The sequence below is a fragment of the Drosophila takahashii genome, chromosome 2R (genome assembly GCF_030179915.1).
Source record: "Drosophila takahashii strain IR98-3 E-12201 chromosome 2R, DtakHiC1v2, whole genome shotgun sequence".
Lineage (NCBI taxonomy): Eukaryota > Metazoa > Arthropoda > Insecta > Diptera > Drosophilidae > Drosophila > Drosophila takahashii.
The window spans coordinates 43,643,212-43,664,974 of NC_091679.1; the positions used below are offsets into that span (position 1 = coordinate 43,643,212).

At 41.0% G+C, this 21,763-nt stretch overlaps 2 protein-coding genes across 2 annotated transcripts in view; both read left to right on the forward strand.

Moving 5' to 3' along the window:
* Positions 1 to 244: 244 nt before the first annotated feature.
* Positions 245 to 21,763, forward strand: part of LOC108059795 (5-hydroxytryptamine receptor 1A) — a 42,145-nt gene continuing 20,626 nt past the window's right edge. Inside the window, exon 1 of the mRNA XM_017145227.3 lies at positions 245 to 783. The gene's annotated coding sequence lies outside the window, so the exon portion shown is untranslated. The remainder of the gene's footprint in view (positions 784 to 21,763) is intronic.
* Positions 20,313 to 21,745, forward strand: LOC108059790 (uncharacterized). Its single transcript, XM_017145224.3, has one exon. The coding sequence runs from the start codon at positions 20,408 to 20,410 to the stop codon at positions 21,635 to 21,637; it is 1,230 nt and encodes a 409-aa protein (XP_017000713.2). The 5' UTR covers positions 20,313 to 20,407; the 3' UTR covers positions 21,638 to 21,745.

Consider the following 21,763-nt stretch of genomic DNA (forward strand, 5'->3'; position numbering starts at 1 on the left):
TTCGATGTATTTTGGCCGAGCGCAACTGTCATAAATCTTGCATACGCCCCGTGGGCATGCGCGTTCTGGGTTCCGATTTCACGGCGTTCCCGAAAACATCGCTCCATTCATAAAGTGAGGCGATGTTTCGGTCGGCCGAAGGACTAGGATGCTGGGACATACGATGCTGCCAGGAACCGGGCCAACAGTCTGCTGTCTGGGGACTTGGACACGCTCAGACAGTTTGCGGTGATTCCTTCGACGAGGCGGTTGCAAGCTCTCTCGGCTCTCGAGTTGGTCGGAAAATCCTTTTCTCGTCTGGTGGTTGGGAAGCTAAGGAGATCGACTGGCGACCACACGAATTAGCCACAGATAAGGGCATAACATATTGCCAAACTAGTCTATGCGGTTAGCTAAAAGTTTCGCTCAAGTGTTGTTAAGTGCTGCAAAGTTGGCCGTGATAGTTAAGTGCGCTCGTAACTGAAACTCGGCCTGCCTCCTCTGAAAGTTTTTTTCGGCCCTAACTCTTCACCACTCTCCTTCCGGCCTGTCAAAATGTTTTGGCCCGAACTTTTCGTCCTGGCGGCCCCCAACAATTGAAGTTTTGACAACAAAATTTAGTTAAGCAAAGCTGCCGCCGCGGTTTCATATTCTTTTCCGGCTGAACTGCAGAGTGGAGTTTGAAGTAGAACAAAAAACGGGAAAACAGAGATTGCCGTGCACTTTTTGCAGCATTTCGATCCTTGTTTGGTTAACTACGTGAACCGCCAGCAAAGTGAACAGATTGAACGTGTGATGTGAATGGTAAGTGCAGCGGATGCTTTTCATTTTCCGCGTTTTTTTGAAAACTTCTACCTGTGCCAATCGATGAACTTAACTTCAGGCGTTTTCTGGGAAGCAAATCTATTTTTCTTTCAAAAAACTTTATGCATTTTCTGGGAATAACACCATTTTTCAGTTAAAAGTAATCTAAACTGTATCCAAATAAATTACGGCAACACTGCGTATGAGAAATAAATAAAAGCATCGTATATTTTTGTTTACGGTTAAAGTTTTTAAACTAGTTTTATCCCTGTAAAAGTGTTTAAAATTCTCGTTTAAACTAGACCAATTATTTTGCCTAACTTAACTTCACCTGCAGCGTTTTTCAGGAAAATATTTAATTCTTTTGGGAGGATATTATTTGCATTGTGGTTAAAATGTCAAATAAACTTTTTACTTTTAAGTGCGTATTTTATCTAGTAATTAAAAGTTTAAAGTTTTTATATTAAGTGAAATAATTAAATAGTTCCCGACTCTAAAGTGAAAGTGTTTCACCATCCCCTTTAAGCCAGATGAAATATTTTGCGCAACTTTGATGAGGGTGAAAGCATGAACTCCTGCTGTTTCCGGCTGAAAATTCAATAAAAATTCCAACTGGTCACAAGTTAAATTGAAAATGTTTTGCCATTCATTTAGTTTTTCGTGGCCGTATGTCAATCATAACCACTCTTCTGATGTGTCTCTTCTTCACCCAATTATCCATAGGTAGTCGAGTTTCCAAACATCCAAAAAGGTTCTTCCGAGGGTCTTTGTCCGCTATTTCCATGTGTTACTACTTGTGGTAATTGCTACTTTATTGTAGCTTCGTGTCCCATTACGAAATGGACACAAGGAGCCCAGGAATCCCAGAGGGTCAGATCCATCGCATAAATATGCTCACAGTTTGGGGCAGGCACACAGACACACAACAATGCCCTCCGAGAAGGACCCGAAATTGTGCGTGTCGCATCTATAGTTAAGTGAATATAGAGCATGCTGGGCCCACAAGGAGGTATGCCATCCACACATATTTTGCCTAGAACATTTGCACCAGAAATGGCACATGTCGTCTTTGGATATTCGAGAGAGGCATTTGAAAAACGCGTGAGAATTTAATTCCGGCTTCAAATATTGTCTACATATGGTTAGATATTTAATAGGGGTGAAATAGTTCAAAGATGAAAAATATTCTTATGTATATATACTTAAAAGTATGCAAAACAATCCCAAAGTTAAATTTTTATTTTCCACTGCATACTTTTAGACACCTTTATAATAGATTTCAGATTTAAGACCTTTTATTTATTTATTTTCCACCATGTTCAGTACACAGTTCATAATGTTTCTCCCGTTTACCACTTTAATGCCACTGATTGTTCTTGATATCTTGCCTTCTGGTATTTCGGAGCTCTTGTATTGTCAATAAGGGACATTCTTCAACAAGTCTGGTTAACATCAAAGGGAACCACACGCACAGGCAAACATGAGGTATCGAAGCCCCCACTTCCCGATCCCCGTGGCTACAGACACCCAAGCACAATACGACACATGGCAAAGGCAAGCTTGGCAAGTCAATTAAATTAGCCATAATATACGGCAAATGTTTGCCTAGTTACTGTACACTGTATGGGCTACGGAGTGCCGGACTTTACGCTCTGCATCTGGCATCATTGTCCCTGTTTGCATTTGGCTGCTCATGAGTAATGCGCACACATAATTATGAAAAATACACAGGGCACTCGACCGAACGAACGAACGAACTACAGTAAAGGCTCGTTAAGCCTAACACCCCGTGAGGCTGTGTTTAAATTGGGTCGAGGTGCTCCTCTGTTTATTTGTTGGTCTTGGCTGCACATCTGTGGGAGTTCCGCCGTCCTCAAAGACAACAATACATTTCGGCCGAAACATCCAATTCCGCAGGGCAAATAAAATAATTACCGGCAGAACGTTAAGACAAATTTTACTGGTGGGCCGTAAATTTTGCAGCCTCTTGGAAGAATATAATTTACGACTTATGGCCCATTTAGCACTGAAGCACTGCATCATCGTGGTTCAAATTAACTGACGATTGACCTATTCATTCGTAAACTTGCCCCGAGTCAAATGTGCAGCTGAAATGCGGGCGAAATCATAAAATCTGACACAAACATCCAGGTAGTTGTGTTTAATAAGTATAACGGAGGAAAGCAATTATTTGTAATTTACTGCCGGTATGTACAACGTTTATCTCCACAATTAGTAAAGTAAACTTATCAAAAAGTTGTTGAATAATGTCAATTTCAAGAACAAATGTTCTCAATTTCCAGAGCGAATATTCTCAATTCAAGAACAATGTGCTTGAATATTTCTTTCTGTGCTGGATTGTTAAAACTCTATGTCTGATTAATAGACAAACACTTCATCGAATTTCAAACTTAACTTAACTTGATGATTGACCCAAAGTCAAGAAGGCTGCAAAAATGTTCGTTACTCGCTGCAGCTTGTTATTAATATAATCCCACCGCCTTTAGCTCCTGGCTGTCTGGTAATTTGAACCCGAGGTCAGCAGGCCTATTTGTAAATCTCCGTAAGCCATTGAAGCATTTGCAGATCTGCCAATGATAATTCCGTTCAAGTAGCTCAGCTCGGCTCTCGGAAAATTCCAAAATACGGGGTCCAGTCCACAGGCACAAAGAAAGCAGCAAAACACTTATATAAAGAACAAAATCTGCGATAAATCCACAAAAACCAAAAAGCAAAAAAAGGAGAAAAATACGAATGAGAGCATGAAAATTATGGGCAGCAATATTTTTGCCAGCTTTGTTGCTTTGCCATTTGGCATTTTTGTGGCCTAGACGACGACACACCCACAGAGACACCAGGCAGGGGCTTAAATAAATAAAATAAATCAAAAATGTAAATCAACACTCGAATGTATATCTATATATGTGTGTATGCGGCTGGGATAATAATTTGCACACATATGCGGGGAAGGGTAGGGTTCTGGAATCTGGGATCTGGGATCTGGATAGGGGATAGTTGGGGGACACAGCATATGGGGGCGAAACTGTAACTCTACTCTCATTAAACCTGCCTCTCAGATTGTGTGTGCAGTCGTATTCGCATTCGTTCGTTGACTTTGGCATTCCTTCTTGTGTGGTTTGTCATTTGGTGTCGGTCTGTAATGAAAGAAATCATGACAAAGCATTCATTTATGGCCCCAGGAATTGTTTGGATTTGTCGAGTGTCAAAGAAAATATTAAATTATCCCAGGGCGCACAAAAGCTTCTAACGAAGCATTTATTTTGTTTTATGGATTTCCCATGCCTTCGTTTTTGCCTGCTATTGAGCAATAAAATTCATGAAAAATTCATGACTCACCCACAAAACTTTTAAATGTAATTGAAACCTAAACAACAATGGCTGCTGCCAATTATTTAAGAATATTTGCCTTAACAAGTGTGTAGTGTAGGTACTATTTTCAGGACTGACTGTCTGTCTGTCTGTCTGTTGGCAAACTTCAATTAAAATGCAGTTTCTTCTTCGATCCCGAGTACCGAGTCCCGAATGTCCTGAGTCCTGTCTCCGGGCGGACATCGAGAACCCTTTGACGAGTCTTAAATGGATTGCCAGCCAGGCGTGTTCGCCGGCATCTTCATTATAGAATACACAGTTTCCCGCTGGAGCAGCATCCCCACTTTATGTAATTCCGTTCATCATTTTGTCCGTCTGTCTGGCCCGCAGCCATGTCCACTCCACTTCCATTTGACTAACTGAAACGTGCCAGGGAAACAGGTCTTCCCACCCACCTTTCCCAAAGTCCAGAGACCCTTGTTACGGATCTCCTTTCTCCGGCTGCCTTTTTTCCAGACTGTCCGCCTCGCCTTACAGATGTTTATAATTCCGGGAGGAATCCACTTCATTTTTATCAGCTTCATCACGGCATCTTGCATTTTTGAAATGAAATTGTCGTCCCATTTCTTTGGCTCCCTGCTCATCAGCGCCATCAGCATCTTTAATTCCATTGCGCCCTCCATTTTTTTCCACCTTTTCTGGTGTCTGTCGGGCGACAGCGGCTTGTCATTCAATTTGACGCCACATTAATTCACTGCGTTTTGCTCCTTTTCGGTCAGCCGGATATTTGCATTCTTTCTCCTTTTAATTGCTTCGTTATGCGACGTGCTTGTATCTCAGTGCGGCCCACCCGGCGTATACGCACTTTAAAGCTCTTCGGGGAGTCGAAATAAAAGTTTCATATCCCACAGGTAATTAGCGAGTAATCAGCTGAAGTTCAAATACCAACTTTTGGCTTGTTTTCCAATTTAAGCGGCCCGTAAATTTGCTTTAAATGGTGAGTTACACTACAGGAAATAGCTTGTATTCTTATTATTATTAAATTTAAGTATAATAGTATTTGGCATAAGAAATATTTGTTTAAAAAAATCATCTATGGTTAAAACTAACTAAAAATAGGTTGAAAATATTTTAATCAAAAATTGTTTTTTTAAAAAAAGAAAAAAAATAACATAAAAATTGATCCTAACATTACACAGATAGAATTTATATATTTTAAACATAAATTTCAAACATACCTCATACTAATAATAATTTATTGGAGTCGAATGAAAAAATTAATTTCTAAAATACCTTCAATGTATCTAAAATTTTTAATGTTTCAATTAAAATAATTCTGATTATTTCTCTCTCTTTGGGTAAACTTTAATTTAATTAATAAATTAATTAATAATTGTCTTAATTAATAATTGTCTATTGTTTAGACAATTTGACCATATCAATTTAGTTTCCAAACATTTATGGATTTTCCGTGTAGCCTCTCGCCACAAATAGTTAATTTTGCTCTTTCGTTTGCACTTTATGGTGGGACTTTTGCCGCCTCGTTTCTGGATGCCTGCTCTTTCCACTATTTCCACTCCGCCCAATTCATTGGCTATTTTTCGCAGATTTCGGGCTGGCCTCCATTGTTTTGATTTCCGTGGTGCCGTGGTGCTTGTCGAGTGGTCGATGTTTGGGTTCTGGTTCTGGTTCTGGTTCTGGGGTTCCGATGTTTTGGGTTCCGTTGGCGAGTTTTCGGGGTGATGCTTGAATGGCAAACAATAATAAGCGCCTTCTGCGTCTTGTTTGCTCGTCCTCCATTCATCCGAACCCTCAGTCGCCAGTCGCCAGTCCTCTGTCCTTCGTCCTCGAATGTATGTATTCCGGCCTACAGATTTAGAGCTCCATTACCATGGGGACAGATGGGACACCGCAGAATGGAGCCAGCCGTTTGGCCAGGTTTGTTTGCCATTGGGCGATAGTTAAATTGGGCAGACAAATGCTTTGGCTCGCCAGTTTTCCCATTTCCAGTTTATCCAGTCAATGGATGCAGTTTAAATCCTGCAATTTTACTCCTTTTTTTTTGGGGGGGGGGACCTCTGGGATCCCTTCAACTGACATGTGCTAATGCTGTTCGAGAAATCCAAAGCCAAGGATTTGTTTGCCCAGTGTGTGTATATAAAATTGCCTTGGTCCGTTCGAGTTTGGCAAATAGCAGCAATGGGATTCAGCATTTTAAACTATGTAGTTAGTCAAATTCCTGTGAATTTTCCCATGGAATATATATTATTGAAAAGTTCATGTTTGGACTGGCGTGTGGGTAGTTGCTTGAACTAATTTTTTCGTTTGTTGCCATAATTTATTTGGACTTGGCCGGAGTTTCCAGTTTTTCCACTTACAATGTATGCCTCTGACACATTTCAAGGCATTTTCCGGTTTGCCGTTTTGTTTTCCCCCAGATTTCACTATACATATTTATATTGGCAAATACACAAGGGAGTGGGAAAGGGAGAACAACTATTTGGCACGTTATTCAGTTGGAGCTTTCTATTATTTTTGTGAATTTTCTTGGCAAGCACAATTGTCGACAGCCATCTAAGTGATTTTGTTTGTTGGCCCCAGCAGAAAGAGACAGTGCGATGGCATTAGAAAGAGAGGGAAATAAAAACAGACTGACCATGCACTTGGCAGAAATACAAGACTTTCATTTGCCCAATAGTCAGCGGGGACTTGGATCTCAGATCTCAAATCCCGCATTGATTGCTGCTCCATGGCCTATTATACTTAAGTGCTTATCATAATTTGTGTAGTCTGAGGAGGAGGCTCTACCCCTACATAATTCCTACTGCATAAGTCGCCTTAGCTCGCTGACGGGAATCCCCCGGAGGATCCAAGGGGAAATGGATTTTCCAGTGCCGGAATAGCAGCCGAGGAAAAACAAAGGAAAGAGAAATGTAATACACTTTAAGGCACTCGGGACAGTTGCTGCTTTATTTCCTCGAAGACACTTTAACTTTTATGATTCCATTTTTTAAGCCCGCCTTTTTGTTCCGAGTCGTTTATTCGCATATTGACGCCCGCGGCGATTTACCAGTTTAATAGGATTTATTTCTGCAATTTTTTCATCTGGTAATTTAGGCTTCTGTGGCTCTCGGTTGGAGGAAGGGAAATTCGGATTTAATTAGAGAGAGCGGAAATGATTTATTGATTGGCAGCAGCCAGGTCAATTTTTATATGAAATGTAGTTTGCCTAAAAAAAAGACAATATAAAAAAGGCAAATTAAATTATTGTTGAAAAATATGCCTTATTTTCCATTTATTCAAAATATGTAGCAAACTTTAAGCTGACAATATTTTTCAACGGATTAAAAGTCTAATGCTAAAAGCTTTGACGACTTATGTATTCAATGGCAGCAATAAAAGTAAATCCATTTTAGAGCTCAATCAATTTTCAATGAACATTTTCGGTTGAACCAATTTTGCTAAAGCATATTTAATTTGTCAAATCTGGTGCGTATGAAAAAGTCGAGTTAAGTGACTATAAATTTTATTCTTACTCTGCCTCTGCTTAAAATTAAATAAAAATCATACTTGAAATCTTCTTGAAGCGACGCAAAATCCGTTCTCAAGCCTCAAAACCGTTTTGTGGGATTTTCGATGTTCCAAACAGCTCAAACAAAACCCGAAAAATGAACTTTTAGTCGCAAATTTGGCTTGGGACCTTCCGCAACAAGCTCAGTGATGGCTATTTTGGATTACAGTCTCTGGTTTTTCCCATTTTCTCCTTCTTTTTTCATCCCTTTACCTTTTGCTCCTCGCTTTTCCTTTTAGCATTGTGTATTTGCTTTGTTTATCTGCTGTTCCACAGCTTTAGTTCCCCTGCTTCAACTTTAAGGATATTATCTTTTTGAATCCTTTGTTCGGCATTTTTAGGATTTTTTTTGGTTTGGTTAATGCCAAATTCAATTTATAAATTAAAGTTTTTCACTTAATTTCTCCCGTTTTTTAAAGCAGCCACTCTTCGATTTTTTCCAGTTTTTCTGCCACCCACAAAATCCATTAGCCTACGGATTCTTTATAAAGTTTGCTTTCTTCTTGCATTCCTCTCCAACATTTTTCTGCAGGCACTTTGATTTCATATTTGCCACTACAAAGCACAAGGAAATTCCCTCGATTTTATTATTTATTCTAATTTATTTCCGATTCTAATCTGTGTGCAAAATAAATAAAGTCTGATTGATTCGCAATTGGAACGGCACAAGTTTTTGTCGCTTTCGCACAACTTCACTTGGCACTTACGTGCCGCAGGATTTAAGCATTGAAATCGGATTTAAGCGCTATAAAATGGGGATGCTGCTGCAGAGGAGGGTTGTCACCACAAATGCCAGAGCCAAACATCAGGGCTGCCACCCGCAGCGCGATTTCGATGCCATCCCGGCGGATACGCAATATTTTCGCATTCATCTTCATTTTTTCACATTGTAGTGATATTTACTTGGCATTTTTATGCCTTTTCTTTTTTCGGCTTCCCTTTTATTTTTCGTAATATATAAATAATGTAGGTTTGTGTGTGGGAACGTGTGTAAGTGCTTTACGGCCACCAGCCGCGAGGATTTCAACGGTTTGTCTACGTTTATCTTTGTCACCCTTCCGCCTTTTTTGGCCTGATCCGATTTCCAGATTTCCTTTGCCGCAGAATATTGGCGGCATATCTAGCCCATAATGTCGTCATTTATTTCCTGGGAGGAACACGTGCGTGTCCTTATTTTTTGGTCATTTAAATATGTAAATCTAATTAAATTCCCTGAGATAAATTATTTAAACATAACCATTCGTCGACAACCCTTCGTTTCGGGTCCCATTGAATTTGGCCTAATACATTTAGATGTCACTGCACTGCATACTTATCAGTTAGTTGAGACTTTTCGGTGGCTAAGTGGCTTTTGGAGCGGCAAAAAGTTTTGCAAAGTTTTCGCTGCCAATTTGAATGGATAATTCGACACAAGTTTTCTGCTGTCAAAGCCAAAGCGAAACTTTACTGTCTACAATATATTTCTTTTTGGATTTTTGCAGCCCTGCTGTTGTCGTCTCTGTGTCAAAGCCAAAGCGAAACTTTACTGTCTACAATATATTTCTTTTTGGATTTTTGCAGCCCTGCTGTTGTCGTCTCTGTGTACTTGCTATCAATAAATAATTCATAAATAGACAGGCGCGCCTGTTTGTGTCTGCCAATAACATGGGCATATTGAGGGATGGAAAATGAAAACGCATTAAAATAAAAATCCCGAAATGCGGCGACTGAAGTGTCGCAAACACGCGTATAAAAAAGTCAAGCGACCACATTTCAAATTAGGGCGCACCCACAACCACCCACATTCATGGGGGAACCCATGAGGATGCTGGCAAAAAAGCAAAGAGCGAAATATAATGCCGCCACAAGAAGCACGCGCATAAATACCAATAGAAATGTTCGCATAATGCAATATAATAAACGTCAGGAGCAGAAGCCAAGAGAAAGGCAGCCGCAGGACGAGGTCGAAGGCTAAAGTCCTTCGTTCGGCATCGAGGGTGCCCTCTGATTGCGTGCTGATAACCCTTTTTCCGACTTCCCACTTTCCCACGAGTCACAGCTTTCTGCGGCGGAAAAACTGTAGCATCCATGCATAAACTCGTGCGAATAAATAGATGGGTGTATGCTTAAAGTTAACCAGGCTAAAATCCAATTTGGCTAACAAGACATTGTCACTCAAAGCGAGTGAGAAACCGCAGGGAGGAGCCTGCGGGGCCAAATCCCAGGGGAATTTGCTTATGAGCTCGACGGCTGTGATCGAAGGCAGTGACTCTTAACCCCGCTTAACCCCTCGTCCTGCGGTTTGAACTCACAAACTCACAAACTGCGAAATTCCTAGACAACGATTAGGCTGCTTATAAATGCAAGCATTTAATCAAAGCAATCAAGTGCACGGAAAATACGAATCAGTATTATCAAGTTGAAATATTACCCGAAATAACTGGTGATTAACAGCTAAAGATAAAATTTAAAATAAAATTAAAGTTTATTGCTTAAAATACTGAAAATATAAAATAATAAAATACATTTTATGAAAGGCAAAATTTTCAATTTTTCTTTTATTTTTACCAAATATATTATATATTTTTTTTGTAAAATAAAAATATATTTTATTCCATAAGAAAATGATATAATTTCTGAATTATTAAATAATTTTTTTCTCCGTGTGACAGTCAAGAAACACAAATCGCTTAAACTCATTTAAGCCAGCCGAGGACGTCAACAACAAATTCCCGGCTTAAACCGCCGGGCGACGGGCGCATCCGCTCATTAGTCTGAGAGCAGAGCAGCCGAGGAGGAGGAGCCAGGATCCCAGAGCCCATATGTATATCCTTTATGCCGCACAAGGATCAGTCACTTGGCTGTCATCGCTGTCAGCAGCCGCCAGCCGTTAGCCGCAAAATCTGTACAAAGAAATGCCATAAAAATAAACGCCAGCCGCAGTCACGACGACACCCGAAAACCGAAAACCAAAAACGGTGAAATGAACGAAAAATGCGGTTATGGCAGTTGGGCCCGCAAAATTTTACCGCCAACCGGATGGCTGTTAACATAATTCATTTCATGCGCCAACTTGAACGCCATGTGCCAAGTGCCGCCCCGAAATTCTCAGCGAAAAAAGACTAACGACTTTTAATTATAATATCTCAGGGGATTGAGAAGATTTTGAACTTGGCGATTTATTTGATATGCAAATGGTTTTTAAAGGCGAATTTTCGAAATTTATTTCCTTTGATAGATATTCGCAACGCCAAAAAAAGGGAAAGGGATTATACTTTTTTTTTCTGTTCGCTAACCACAAAGTAGCTCATCTTTGCTGAAAAGCGGCAAAGCCAGCTAATGGTGTCACTTTGCTGGGAATGGCAAATTAGCGGGGATTGCGCACTTTTTGCCAAGAATCAGGAGCTTAGAGGGGGAGGGGGTTAGGGGGCTTACGAGCACTCCATTCAGGTGGGCAACACATGGCCGGCAGGTGTGGGCTGTTGACACACTCTGCATGGCGAACAGCTACAGATACATGCTCGTGTACAACATGTCGTATAAGTATTTTAATTAAGCATCAAGAGGCGCACAAAAACACATGAAGAGCAAGTTTCGCGTTTTAATTAAGACCCACTAAACTAAGAAAGGCGGGGGCTTCTTAGCCTCTGGAACCCTCAATCCCTCAACCTCTCAGCCTCTCAGCCTTTCAACCTCTTAACCCCTCAACCCTTCAACCCGGGGGATCGGAAACTTTCCATTTAAGCTAAACTCACAGTTAAAATTTAATTTACTCGGCACAAACTTGCGGCGGCAGCTGCGCTCGCTGAATACCTAAAAAATAAAAATACAAAAATGGGAAAAAAGTGGAGCGAACGCGTACGCCGTACGTCATGCGGATTACTCATACGCCGTGTGCGCCCGAGATGTGGATGCTGCTGAATAAAGCCGGAGCTGAAATATCAGCTACCAAGTCCTCCGGCGACAGGTGGCGGAGACAACAACAAAAACGGCAACAACAGTGGCTGAAACAACAGCAGTGGCAACACAGCAAGCAAAACATCCACTATACACGTCCACCAGCTCACCAACTTCCGCTTTTGGCCCAAAAACGGTCTTAAATTGCTTGCATTTAAGCGGCGGCATATGTATTTCCATATATTTATATGTATCTCGTGCCAGCTGGATGCTTTTATTCGGCCTGACCTCAGCCTGCGCCTGAATATTACAAACATTTTATTTATCTGCAGAGCATAAAAATATTTTTAAGCTGCGAGTGGCAAACAACTGCCGAAAAATAAAAATATTCCAATTTAGATACTGGATTGCATTGGCGAAAAAGTGCGGACGAAATGGTGGCAAAAACAATAGCTACACGGGAAAAAAAATGTTTGTTAAATATTCAAGGATGGCACAAAAAACGCTAAGTTTTTAAAATCACTTTAAAATTTCCAAAAAAGGTGTCTAACAGTACGCAAAATAATATTTCAAAAGCTATAAATTTATTCAGGAAGACGCTTATCTTTTATTTACTCCATACATTTAGGAACAAATATTTTAAAAGTGATCTCAAATTGTAATGATTTTTGTTACTTTAATTATAAATATTTAAATAAAATTTAAGAAAGCCCAGAGCATTAAAAGTATTTCTTACGATTTATTGCCTTATTTTAAATCCTTCTTTTCAGTGCTCGAAAAGCAGAGAAAATAAACTTAAATTAAACGAATAGCGACAAAGTCGTTGGGAATAGAGCAAACTTTGCATGCTTTTAACAATCAAAGGGGGTTTTACGTGCTGCTCACTTAGCGTTTTGTGGTCGTGCCCGCCGATTCCGGGAATTCGAGAAAGTTCCCTCTTTACGGCAATGGCAATTCATTCGCAGTTATTCCAGTTCGCTCCTGCAGAAACTCCATTGTACTCGACTTTGCTTTACTTTACTCGATACTCCATTCTTCAGCCACTGAAGTCAATCAGAGCCAGCTGGATGCGGTAAGCGTCTTCTTCTCCTTCGATTGCCGGGGAATGTCCTCTTCATTAGATTTGCGGGGGTTTTCTGCTCTTCGGACGGCGTCTTTCAGTCTCCTGACTATTTGCTGAAATTGTGTTTTTCCTCTGCAATTTGATTTAAGCCAAGTGCCCGGGCGGTGAGTGCAGCAGTTCGAGTTGGAAAAGCAATAATACGGGGGGCGAAAATCGATTCCAGGGTGCACATACGTCATCTATCAGATGTGGCAAGAAGTGACACAAAATTTACATAGGCATTGGCATCAGCAAAAAGCTCCGTAATTGGTTTACTCGGTGGGTTAATAATATACCATCTTGGGTATCTCACATGGCATTAAGGCAGGCTATCATCACAAAAACCCTTTAAAATTCCTATATTCAAGGCCGAAGATAGAAAACTCGAAAGTATAAGTTCAGTTCGTAAGCATTTCTACGTGATTTTATTGCTTTTATGCCCCAAGAATGGCTAACAAGTGGGAGTCAAGTGTACGTGCGGCAAAGATGAAAACAAGAGAGAACGCTATAGTCGGGTTGTTGTCCCGACTATCTAATACCCGTCACTCAGCTAAAGGAAGTGCGAACGCTGTGTCGGGTTGGTGTCCCGACTAATAATCGTAACTCAGCTAAAGGGAGTGCGAGGGAGAAAGATATATAATTTTTGATTGCGTATAACTTTTTAATGAATGGTCCGATTTGAAAAATGTCTTCTACATTTCGATAGGTATAAATATACACAACAAAATTGCATTTATACTTCTCGGAAATCTTTAAAGATGTGGGCGCAGGACCCATTTTAAAATCGTTAGTGGGCGATTGTGGGCGTAAGAGGGGGCGTGGCGCTCGACTAAAATAAACTTGCGCTGCGTAGGAAGCCAAAGAATATGTGTGGGAAATCTCAACCTTCTAGCTTTTGTAGTTTCTGAGATCTCAGCGTTCATACAGACGGACAGACAGACAGACGGACAGACGGACAGACGGACAGACGGACAGACGGACATGGCTAGATCGACTCGGCTAGTGACCCTGATCAAGAATATATATACTTTATGGGGTCGGAAACGCTTCCTTCTAGCTGTTACATACTTTTGCACGAATCTAGTATACCCTTTTACTCTACGAGTAACGGGTATAAATATATCTGGGAAAGTAAGCAAACATTTCAGCTTTTTATAACCCCAACCCAAATCATTTTGTGCTCCATTGGAGGTTCTCAAGCCGATGGCAGCCACACAGAAAATTCCTGATAAAATGGTGGATGGCTGGGTAGAGTTAAGCGATAATTCATTTAGCCGCTCCTTCGGAGTGAAGTCACCATTTCAACAGGTGCCTTTCGCAGCTATTTCCAATCTATATGCAGCAATCGGTGTTAAGCAAACGTGTAAGCATTGTGAGTTGAGCACTAGTACCTGGATTCCCTCCGCCGACGGGGAGGTGGAAAATGGGGGCCTTGAGAATCCCTTGAGGACTCCTGTGCAGTGGCAACAATTTCCCCTTTTCCGAGTTTACTACTGCACAGGCACTTCCATTGAAGGCAGTGGATGCTAAATCCCTGCTCTGCTCATATTGTCACGTGATGTGACATCGTTAACGAGGATTTATGCAGATTCTTCATCCGGGCAACAAGTCTTTGGAGCTACTCGGCTGAGCTGTCTAGAAGGTAGAAAACTGGGTTGAAAATTTAAGTTTCCTCTTAACTATGAAACAGTCGCCATTTTTTTCTGGAGGTTAACTACATTGCAAAAACTGTTTCATGGAAAAATTTGAAACCAAAAACTGAAATTCGGAAATAGCTTGTAGAGGCGAACTAAGAAAGGATTATACAATATTCTGAAAGGAGTCTGAGCTACCATAACTTCTTCTCACGATTTTGTCTTGCACAGGCTTAATATTATTTAGGCAGGGCTTATAAGCCAACAGACCAAGTGGGATGGCCCAGAAAGTGCAGCTATTAAGCCATGTTTATTATAATTCAAATCACTTAGCACACATTGCGGGCCGTTTGAGTACGCTCCAATGGCCACATCATTAGTTTTGCGTGTGTGACTCCGCCTGTTGGCCACGGCACGTATGAAAATGTACTTCATAATTGTCTGGCCAGCATAACTGCCAGAAAATTGTGATTTTGTGGAGCTTGGCCGGCTGCCTAAATCGGACTTACCTGGGTAATTTAGAAGGCAAGGATCCCAGTAGATGGCAAGGACACAGAGACAGACAGTCACTGCCACAAAGTATTTACCTCGACTAAAAGGACATTTTTCCGAATGGGGGCGTTTCGAGTGCAAAGTGTGTATAAATAAATCAAAGTTTATTTAGTGACAGACACTTTGTGATGGAACCGAAGGAGGGAGTGGGCGTGCACTTTGATTTGCCGAGGTTCAAATTTCCGCAAGCCAAATGCTAGAAATGAGCTCCAATTCAAAGGGCCTTTGCAATATGGCATTCAAAGCTGAGGGGCTGATAGGAAATGTTATGAATGTGCAATCACACAGCTGGCAGCTACAGCTGCCGAGAGAGCAGGTGACAAAAACAGGGGGAAAACCGAGGCAAAACCAAGGGAAACCGAGGAAAAGCCCCCAACTGGGAAAGCTTAAGAAATGAGCGAAGGGGGGAGTGGAGCAGAAACAAGCTGCAACAACACAATGAAACTTGCCAGCGGATATTAAAACTATTTTACAGCTGCTTTGTGGCAGTCAGCTTCCACTTTTCCTCGGCTTTTCATTCCAGTCGCTCCTGCATGCACTTGACTTTTCGCCATGTGTATGAGTGTGTCGGTCGGTGTCTTCTTCTTCTTCACCCGGTACTCGTTGGCTGATGGGTATATTACTTTCCTGCGGATACATCCGCAACAGGCGGAGGAAGCTGGTTTCGTGGCATATGAGGCGGATGTTTAAGAACTGTCGTTTTTAATGGGGAATTTTGAGTATGAAATGTACGACGAATGCAACAAAACGAGAAAAAACAAGAAATGGGTAGATTTTTACAAAATTCCTCTAATTTTCCAGTCAATGAGTTTTTTCACCAAAATTAAACTACGTTTAGCTTATAATAAATTTTTATTTTTTCAGAATTTTTCAAAATAATTATGATGATTAAAAAATATACTAAATCTATTAACTCTTTTTACTGGTTTCTTACGCTTCATAACATATTATCACTATAATAGACCAAAGTGAATTAAATAACCATAACTCAAAAATAAATAAAGATAAGAACCATATCTTAAAGTTAAACCACCTCACCTCTACAATAAGTTAAAAAAATCTTTTCCTTTTATGGTCTCTTTGCTCTTGATTCTAATTTATGATCCGTGCAATTTGCGAGCTGCATTCAGGCGCATGCCCAGCGGCAATATTTTCGCCCATTCAAAAGTTATTTTGTTTGTTGTGCAGCGGTATAAATTATGAAAGTGTTTTCACTGGACCAGTTCACCCTGCAAAAAGCATTTATTTATTTTACTCTTTTGCTCTTTGGATCTTGAATCTGAATCTGAATCTGAACAGCAGCGATTCAGTTATTTCTGCCTCACTAAATCCATCTAGGATTCAGTGTTATTTAGTTGGAATCTGCTCGCTTTGCCTTTGGCAAAATCGTTGCTTGCTTTTATGTGTTGTTAACACGTGTTCAAATCATAAAGCTTAACTCGCTTTGAATATCCTTTATGGCCACGCGCAGGGCGCCATTGTTATGCAATGTCTTGATAAATGGCTTTTCAGAGCCAACTCTGTGGCCATTTTCCTGTCCCTCCATTTTCCCCATTTCCCAGCGAAAGGGGAAAGCGTATGTAAGCCCCCGGTTTCTGAGAGCATGCCAAACCCTTTGTGAGTGTCTCAGGAACACTCTTGCCTTTGCTTTTGCCTTGCCCCCTGCCAGGCGGAGTTTGCTCGCAAAATTGCTATTGCAGGAGGAGCAAAAAGCAAAAAGCCCTGCATTCTAACCCCAAATTGCACCCTCACGTTTGCATTCTCCAGATGTCCGCATTTAAATGGTTTTGCCCCCGAACCAATGAAGTGTGTGGTCCGTTTTTATGCATTTAATTAAAGTATTATCTACAAATCCTTTAGAAACCGGCTTTTAGTTTAATTTAATACAATTCTTTATCAATTTAGTAAGTTTTATAATAATATACCCGTTACTCGTTGATAAGGAAAACTAAATTTTCTGCTAGATGGCGCTACTTTCTAGGGAATGATTGCATATGTTTAATACACTCACACTTATTCAAACTATAAACTATAAATGTTCAAATTTTCAATGGTAATGTAAAACAAACCTGTGTAAATTAAAGATTAAATTAATGAAAGAGCTATTTTTGGAAATTATTTAAAAGCCAGCCGCTTACACGAGTTGAACCTTTCGATTTCTTTCGACACATTAACCTAATTGGCTTCTTCTCTTCCACTGCTCCTAATAAATTGTTCGGGGATTACATGGATACTTAAAATTGTATCTCAGCATTTTCATCTTCGGCACGACAACTTTTTACGTCTACCTTTTTGGCTTTGGCAAAAGGTAAGCAACTCTGCGATGAGTGCCAAATTAAGGATGGTAAAAGGCTGTAGACCCAAAACCTAAGCCTTTGAAATGGTTTTTTAATGTGTGTGGGGTTTGGCGATGGTTCAGTGCCTCCACTTTCGTCTCCGAATTGGATTAAATGTTTTTCGGGGCGGAATGACATTTTCGGGGAGCGAACTTTTGGGCTTTGCTGTCGTCGGGCTATTAACACCTCAGCTTATTGTTAATTAAGCCCGCTTGCTAACTGATATAATCCTTTATACCTCGTCGTCGTCCTTTGGGGCAAACTTGATTTGTCAACTCGGTTAATTACTGGCTTAGAGAGCCACTGCTAAGACATTAATGGCATTAATTAACTGATGGCTTCAGGGCTTAGCCAATTCAGACACTCAACGACTGTCGACTATCCCAAATACAAGCCAAAGTAGGAGGACCGAAATTGATGGCATTTAAGCCGAGGCAGTGGGCTAATTAGAGGCTGATTAAATGGACTGGATGGCAATTGACGGAATACTTTAATGCAGAACATTTTTAATGCCTTTCCAAGTACCTACTTTTTAAAACCGCTGACCAAACCATGACTTTTACTCCGCTTAAATCTCAGCTTAAATACTTACGTATTTCATTTACATGTTTCCGTCTGTTCTACCAAAATCCCCCCCTTCTCCTACCATTTTCCCTGGCATTTCCCCCGACATCTCGGCGGTAAGAAAATATGACAAACACAAAGTGCTGCAGACGATGAGCTGAGCAAAAACAGAATGTCATAAAAATACACACTTACTTGCGGCGTGTGTGTACATATCTTTACGTATAATCCGGGGCAGGGGCAGCAATAAGACAGGTTCCATATCCATAAGCCAGATGCCGGGATAATGGAGGCAAAGGACGCGTCGGAGCAGACAGAATAAAATCACATTTTCCCAGCCAAAGCATTTATGATCCATTATGCTCTTAACTAACGGCTCCGGCTTTTGTTTTCGCCCATAAAAAATGGCAGAGAATATAATAGGGGAATATGCGGGCAATGGCCACAAGGTCACAAAAATATTTATATATTTGGGAGTATTTTATCGCCTGATGATTATAGATTTAATTAGATTTTTAGTTTTATCTGCAGCACCCATTAAAAATAAATACTATAAATAAGCACCTAGAAACAGATATATTTTGAGAAAGCCCACAAGGTCAAAGAGAAAATGTGTATTCAAGAGTATTTTATGGCATGATTGTCAGTTTTATTTGCCACACTCATACTAAATTTAATTTTACTATTAAGATAATGTTTATACTTAAGACTACTTTATTGCCTGATGATTGTAGATTAAATTGGATTTTCAGTTTCAAAAAAAATATTCATCTATTATATTTAAGAAGTGCCACATTTAAAAACAGAAGAAATGTAAATTGTATTGCATTAAAGCATTGCAAATATTAAAGAATTGATAGCCGAGGCATTTCAAATATAAGCAGACCTCAGACCGACATTCCAATGCGAATATGCGAACGGTGGTTTATTGAAGATGTCAGGCATTCCGCTCGGAATATTTGTCACAGGGCATTGTGGGTTAAATAAAGAAAATAAAATGGAAAAAAATAAAATAAAATAAAATACAACAGCTGGGATGCAACGCATGTGTATTTGTATTTGTACTTGATCAAATTGCAGTCACTTGTCCGCACGGGTGTGTGGGTTTATTGTTGACACATTTTTAAGATGTACCCTGAAATATGAATACCAAATATGAATGTCGTGGCACGGCACTAGAGAAAGTACAAAACACGTCGTGAAAGTGGAGGTGAAAGTTGAGAGGGACCGTGGGATGATGAGACTGGGGACTAGGATGATGATACCATGCCATGCTGATGCATCTGTGGGTGTGACACTTGAGAACAAAAAACGCTTAAGTGGTTCAATGTCTAAAGAGCCACCCATCAACCCATCCAGCTATCAAACCATCCTTCCATCCATCCACGTTGACGTTGATTGTTGAGAGCGATAAGAGCGTTGCCCTAATGACACTTTCGCTGGGAAGGAGAAGCGATGTCCTTCAGTTGATGTCCTCATAATCGGCTGAGTGGAGACCATTAATGCATCAGATTATCCTGACTACCCACGTATTTATCTTTAATTCACCCAAGCCCATATATACCGCACTCAATCGCATTAATCATTTAATTGTGACCGCAAAAGCCCTACCATATTAACAATCAATTAATGCTATTCGAATAGGTTTTTTATCCCGCTATCTGCATATGAGCACCATATGGTATTAATATCATTTAATCCGTTCCGAACAAAAGTAAATCAGTGAAAGCTCTGCTATTGATTTAATGAAGCTTTGAATAGGAAAAAAACGAGCATATTTATTAGGTTTATGAAAAACCATAAAAGCTCGCACAAATTAGTTAATTTTATTGTTAGTTTTGAAGTGAGAGCCTCAATTTATTCAGACTGTGTCACACAATTATTCAAGTGTTATGGCCGCTAATTGTCCATTTGGTTCGTCGGTTCAATGGGCTTATAAAATGCGAACTACCAATTGCCAGTGACAAAACCCGTCAAAACCATTTTCTGCCCCATTTAATGGCCGATTACAAAAAGTCAAAAGAGCGGGAAATGAAATAAAAATGAAAATAAAACCAAAGCCGGATTGAATGAATAAATGACCAGCGAAAATAAACGAAGCACTTAAAAAACTAACCATAATAATCAGTTGTAAAGGAACTAACTAGCTGTAACTATTTCCGCCAAATAACGAAAACAATGCGAATTAGAAGTGCATAGTTTCGCTCGCAAACTATGCAAATATTTCGGTTTTAATGACGTGCATATTTGCTGATTTTAATTAAATCACTAATTACGCGAGAATACAAGTTTGCATTTATGAGGCCACCGCAGTGTTAATTCCGTTCAAAATAGTTGAAAATAATTAAATTGAACTCCATACTTTCACGGGCTCGCTCTCATTTATATATGAAATAAATAATTGATGTCGGAAAAATGGGCAATTTCATGTTGTTTTCCGCATCAAAGAATATGCAAAAGCCACATGGCACGCATTTTCAGTTAATGAAATTAGCATTAGGTAGATAATTATGTTTTTTTCGATCGAACTAGGTGACCTCTGCCAGTTAAATCGACTTCACTCCTCTCTGAATCCCTTCAGTCAAAGTTTTCTAACGCACGAAACGTATTTCAAAAATTCAAGTATAAAGTTTTACCTATATTTTCGTAGTGATTTAATATGTTCATTCGCGGTGATGTGCCTCGTAGTTCCCGGGGCAAGATTCCCCAGATCCCCAGCTCCATGACTCCCTATGTGGCGACGGTGAAGAGGGGACCCTATACGATGACTAATCCGGTTTACAACAGTGGCAATCCCAATCTGGTGGCCTTTGATGGTCAGGTGGAGGCTGGGGCCCAACCCAAGCACACCTTCAATGTGAAGAAGGATGACCTGGCGAATAACTATCGCCATCATCAGCGACTGATTCCAGTGGCTACTTCCAAGAGGACAGGGATGCCTAAGACACGAACCCACATGGTGATGAATGAGCAGCGGGAGTTGTACCGCCAGCATCGCGAGCGAATGTCCAATATCAGGGGCAAGGTGAACACCTACCTTCCGCCACCGAAAGTCAAGATCGAGGGCAACAACATGGAGCTGTCCTACATGGAGATGCTGACGGCTCTCTACAAGAAGAGCAACAACACCCTGCGCACCTTCACCAAGTCCCCGGAAAGATTGGCGGCTGGCCGATGGCGAAATGCGAATGTTGCCCGGGAAAAGGAGCGTCGGCAGCTTGAGAAGAACAAGGAGTTCCACAAGGGCGGCGAGCTCTTCGATCCGCAGCTGGGAAAGTCCAAGAAGAACAAGCCCAGGTCCTCGGGATCCTTTAGCTGCGAGATTCCCCTCCATGTCCTGCATCGCTACGAGAGCCTGATGGACCAGTGCGAAGTGGGCATCCTGTGCAAGCTGCTGCGACCGCAGATCTACCTGGACTTGGAGGTGCGAGAGGCCCGCCTCCAGGGCAGACTGACCATCCAACTGTTCACCGAGGCCTGTCCCCAGGTGGTGCTGGAGTTCATGAGGATCTGCACCCAGAACAAGAGCCAGGCGATCGTCTTCACCCGGGCTTTGGCGCCCATCTGGATGGAGGGACGTCTGGCCATGGATCGGAGGAGGAGCGGTGAACCTCTGACCAACATCGAGCACGACTTCGAGGTGCTTAACCACGGCGTGGATGCTGGGATCCTCTCCTTCCCCAGTCGTTATGTCAGAGGAAACGCCAGGACGTCGGCGGTGAACTTCACCATCAGCTTCAAGCCGCTGTCCATTTTGAACGGCCGGAGGATCGCCTTCGGGAAGGTGAGGAAGGGCATGCAGCTGCTGGAGAGGATTCAGGGCGCCATCGGCCACCTGCCCATGGGCCACAACATGATCCGGCTCACGGACTGCGGAGTGGTGGAATAAAGGCTTAAATTCCTCGTAGATAATTGGGATCTACTAGTGATACTACTGGTAGCAAGGATAAAGATCCTTATCTAGAGAAAACTAGAAAAGTAAATACAAATTTTTAAGTTATATTTGAACAATAAC

What these genes read in the sequence shown, in the direction of transcription:
- LOC108059790 (XM_017145224.3), top strand. Translation starts at nt 20,408, where the DNA reads ATGTTCATTCGCGGTGATGTGCCTCGTAGTTCCCGGGGCAAGATTCCC.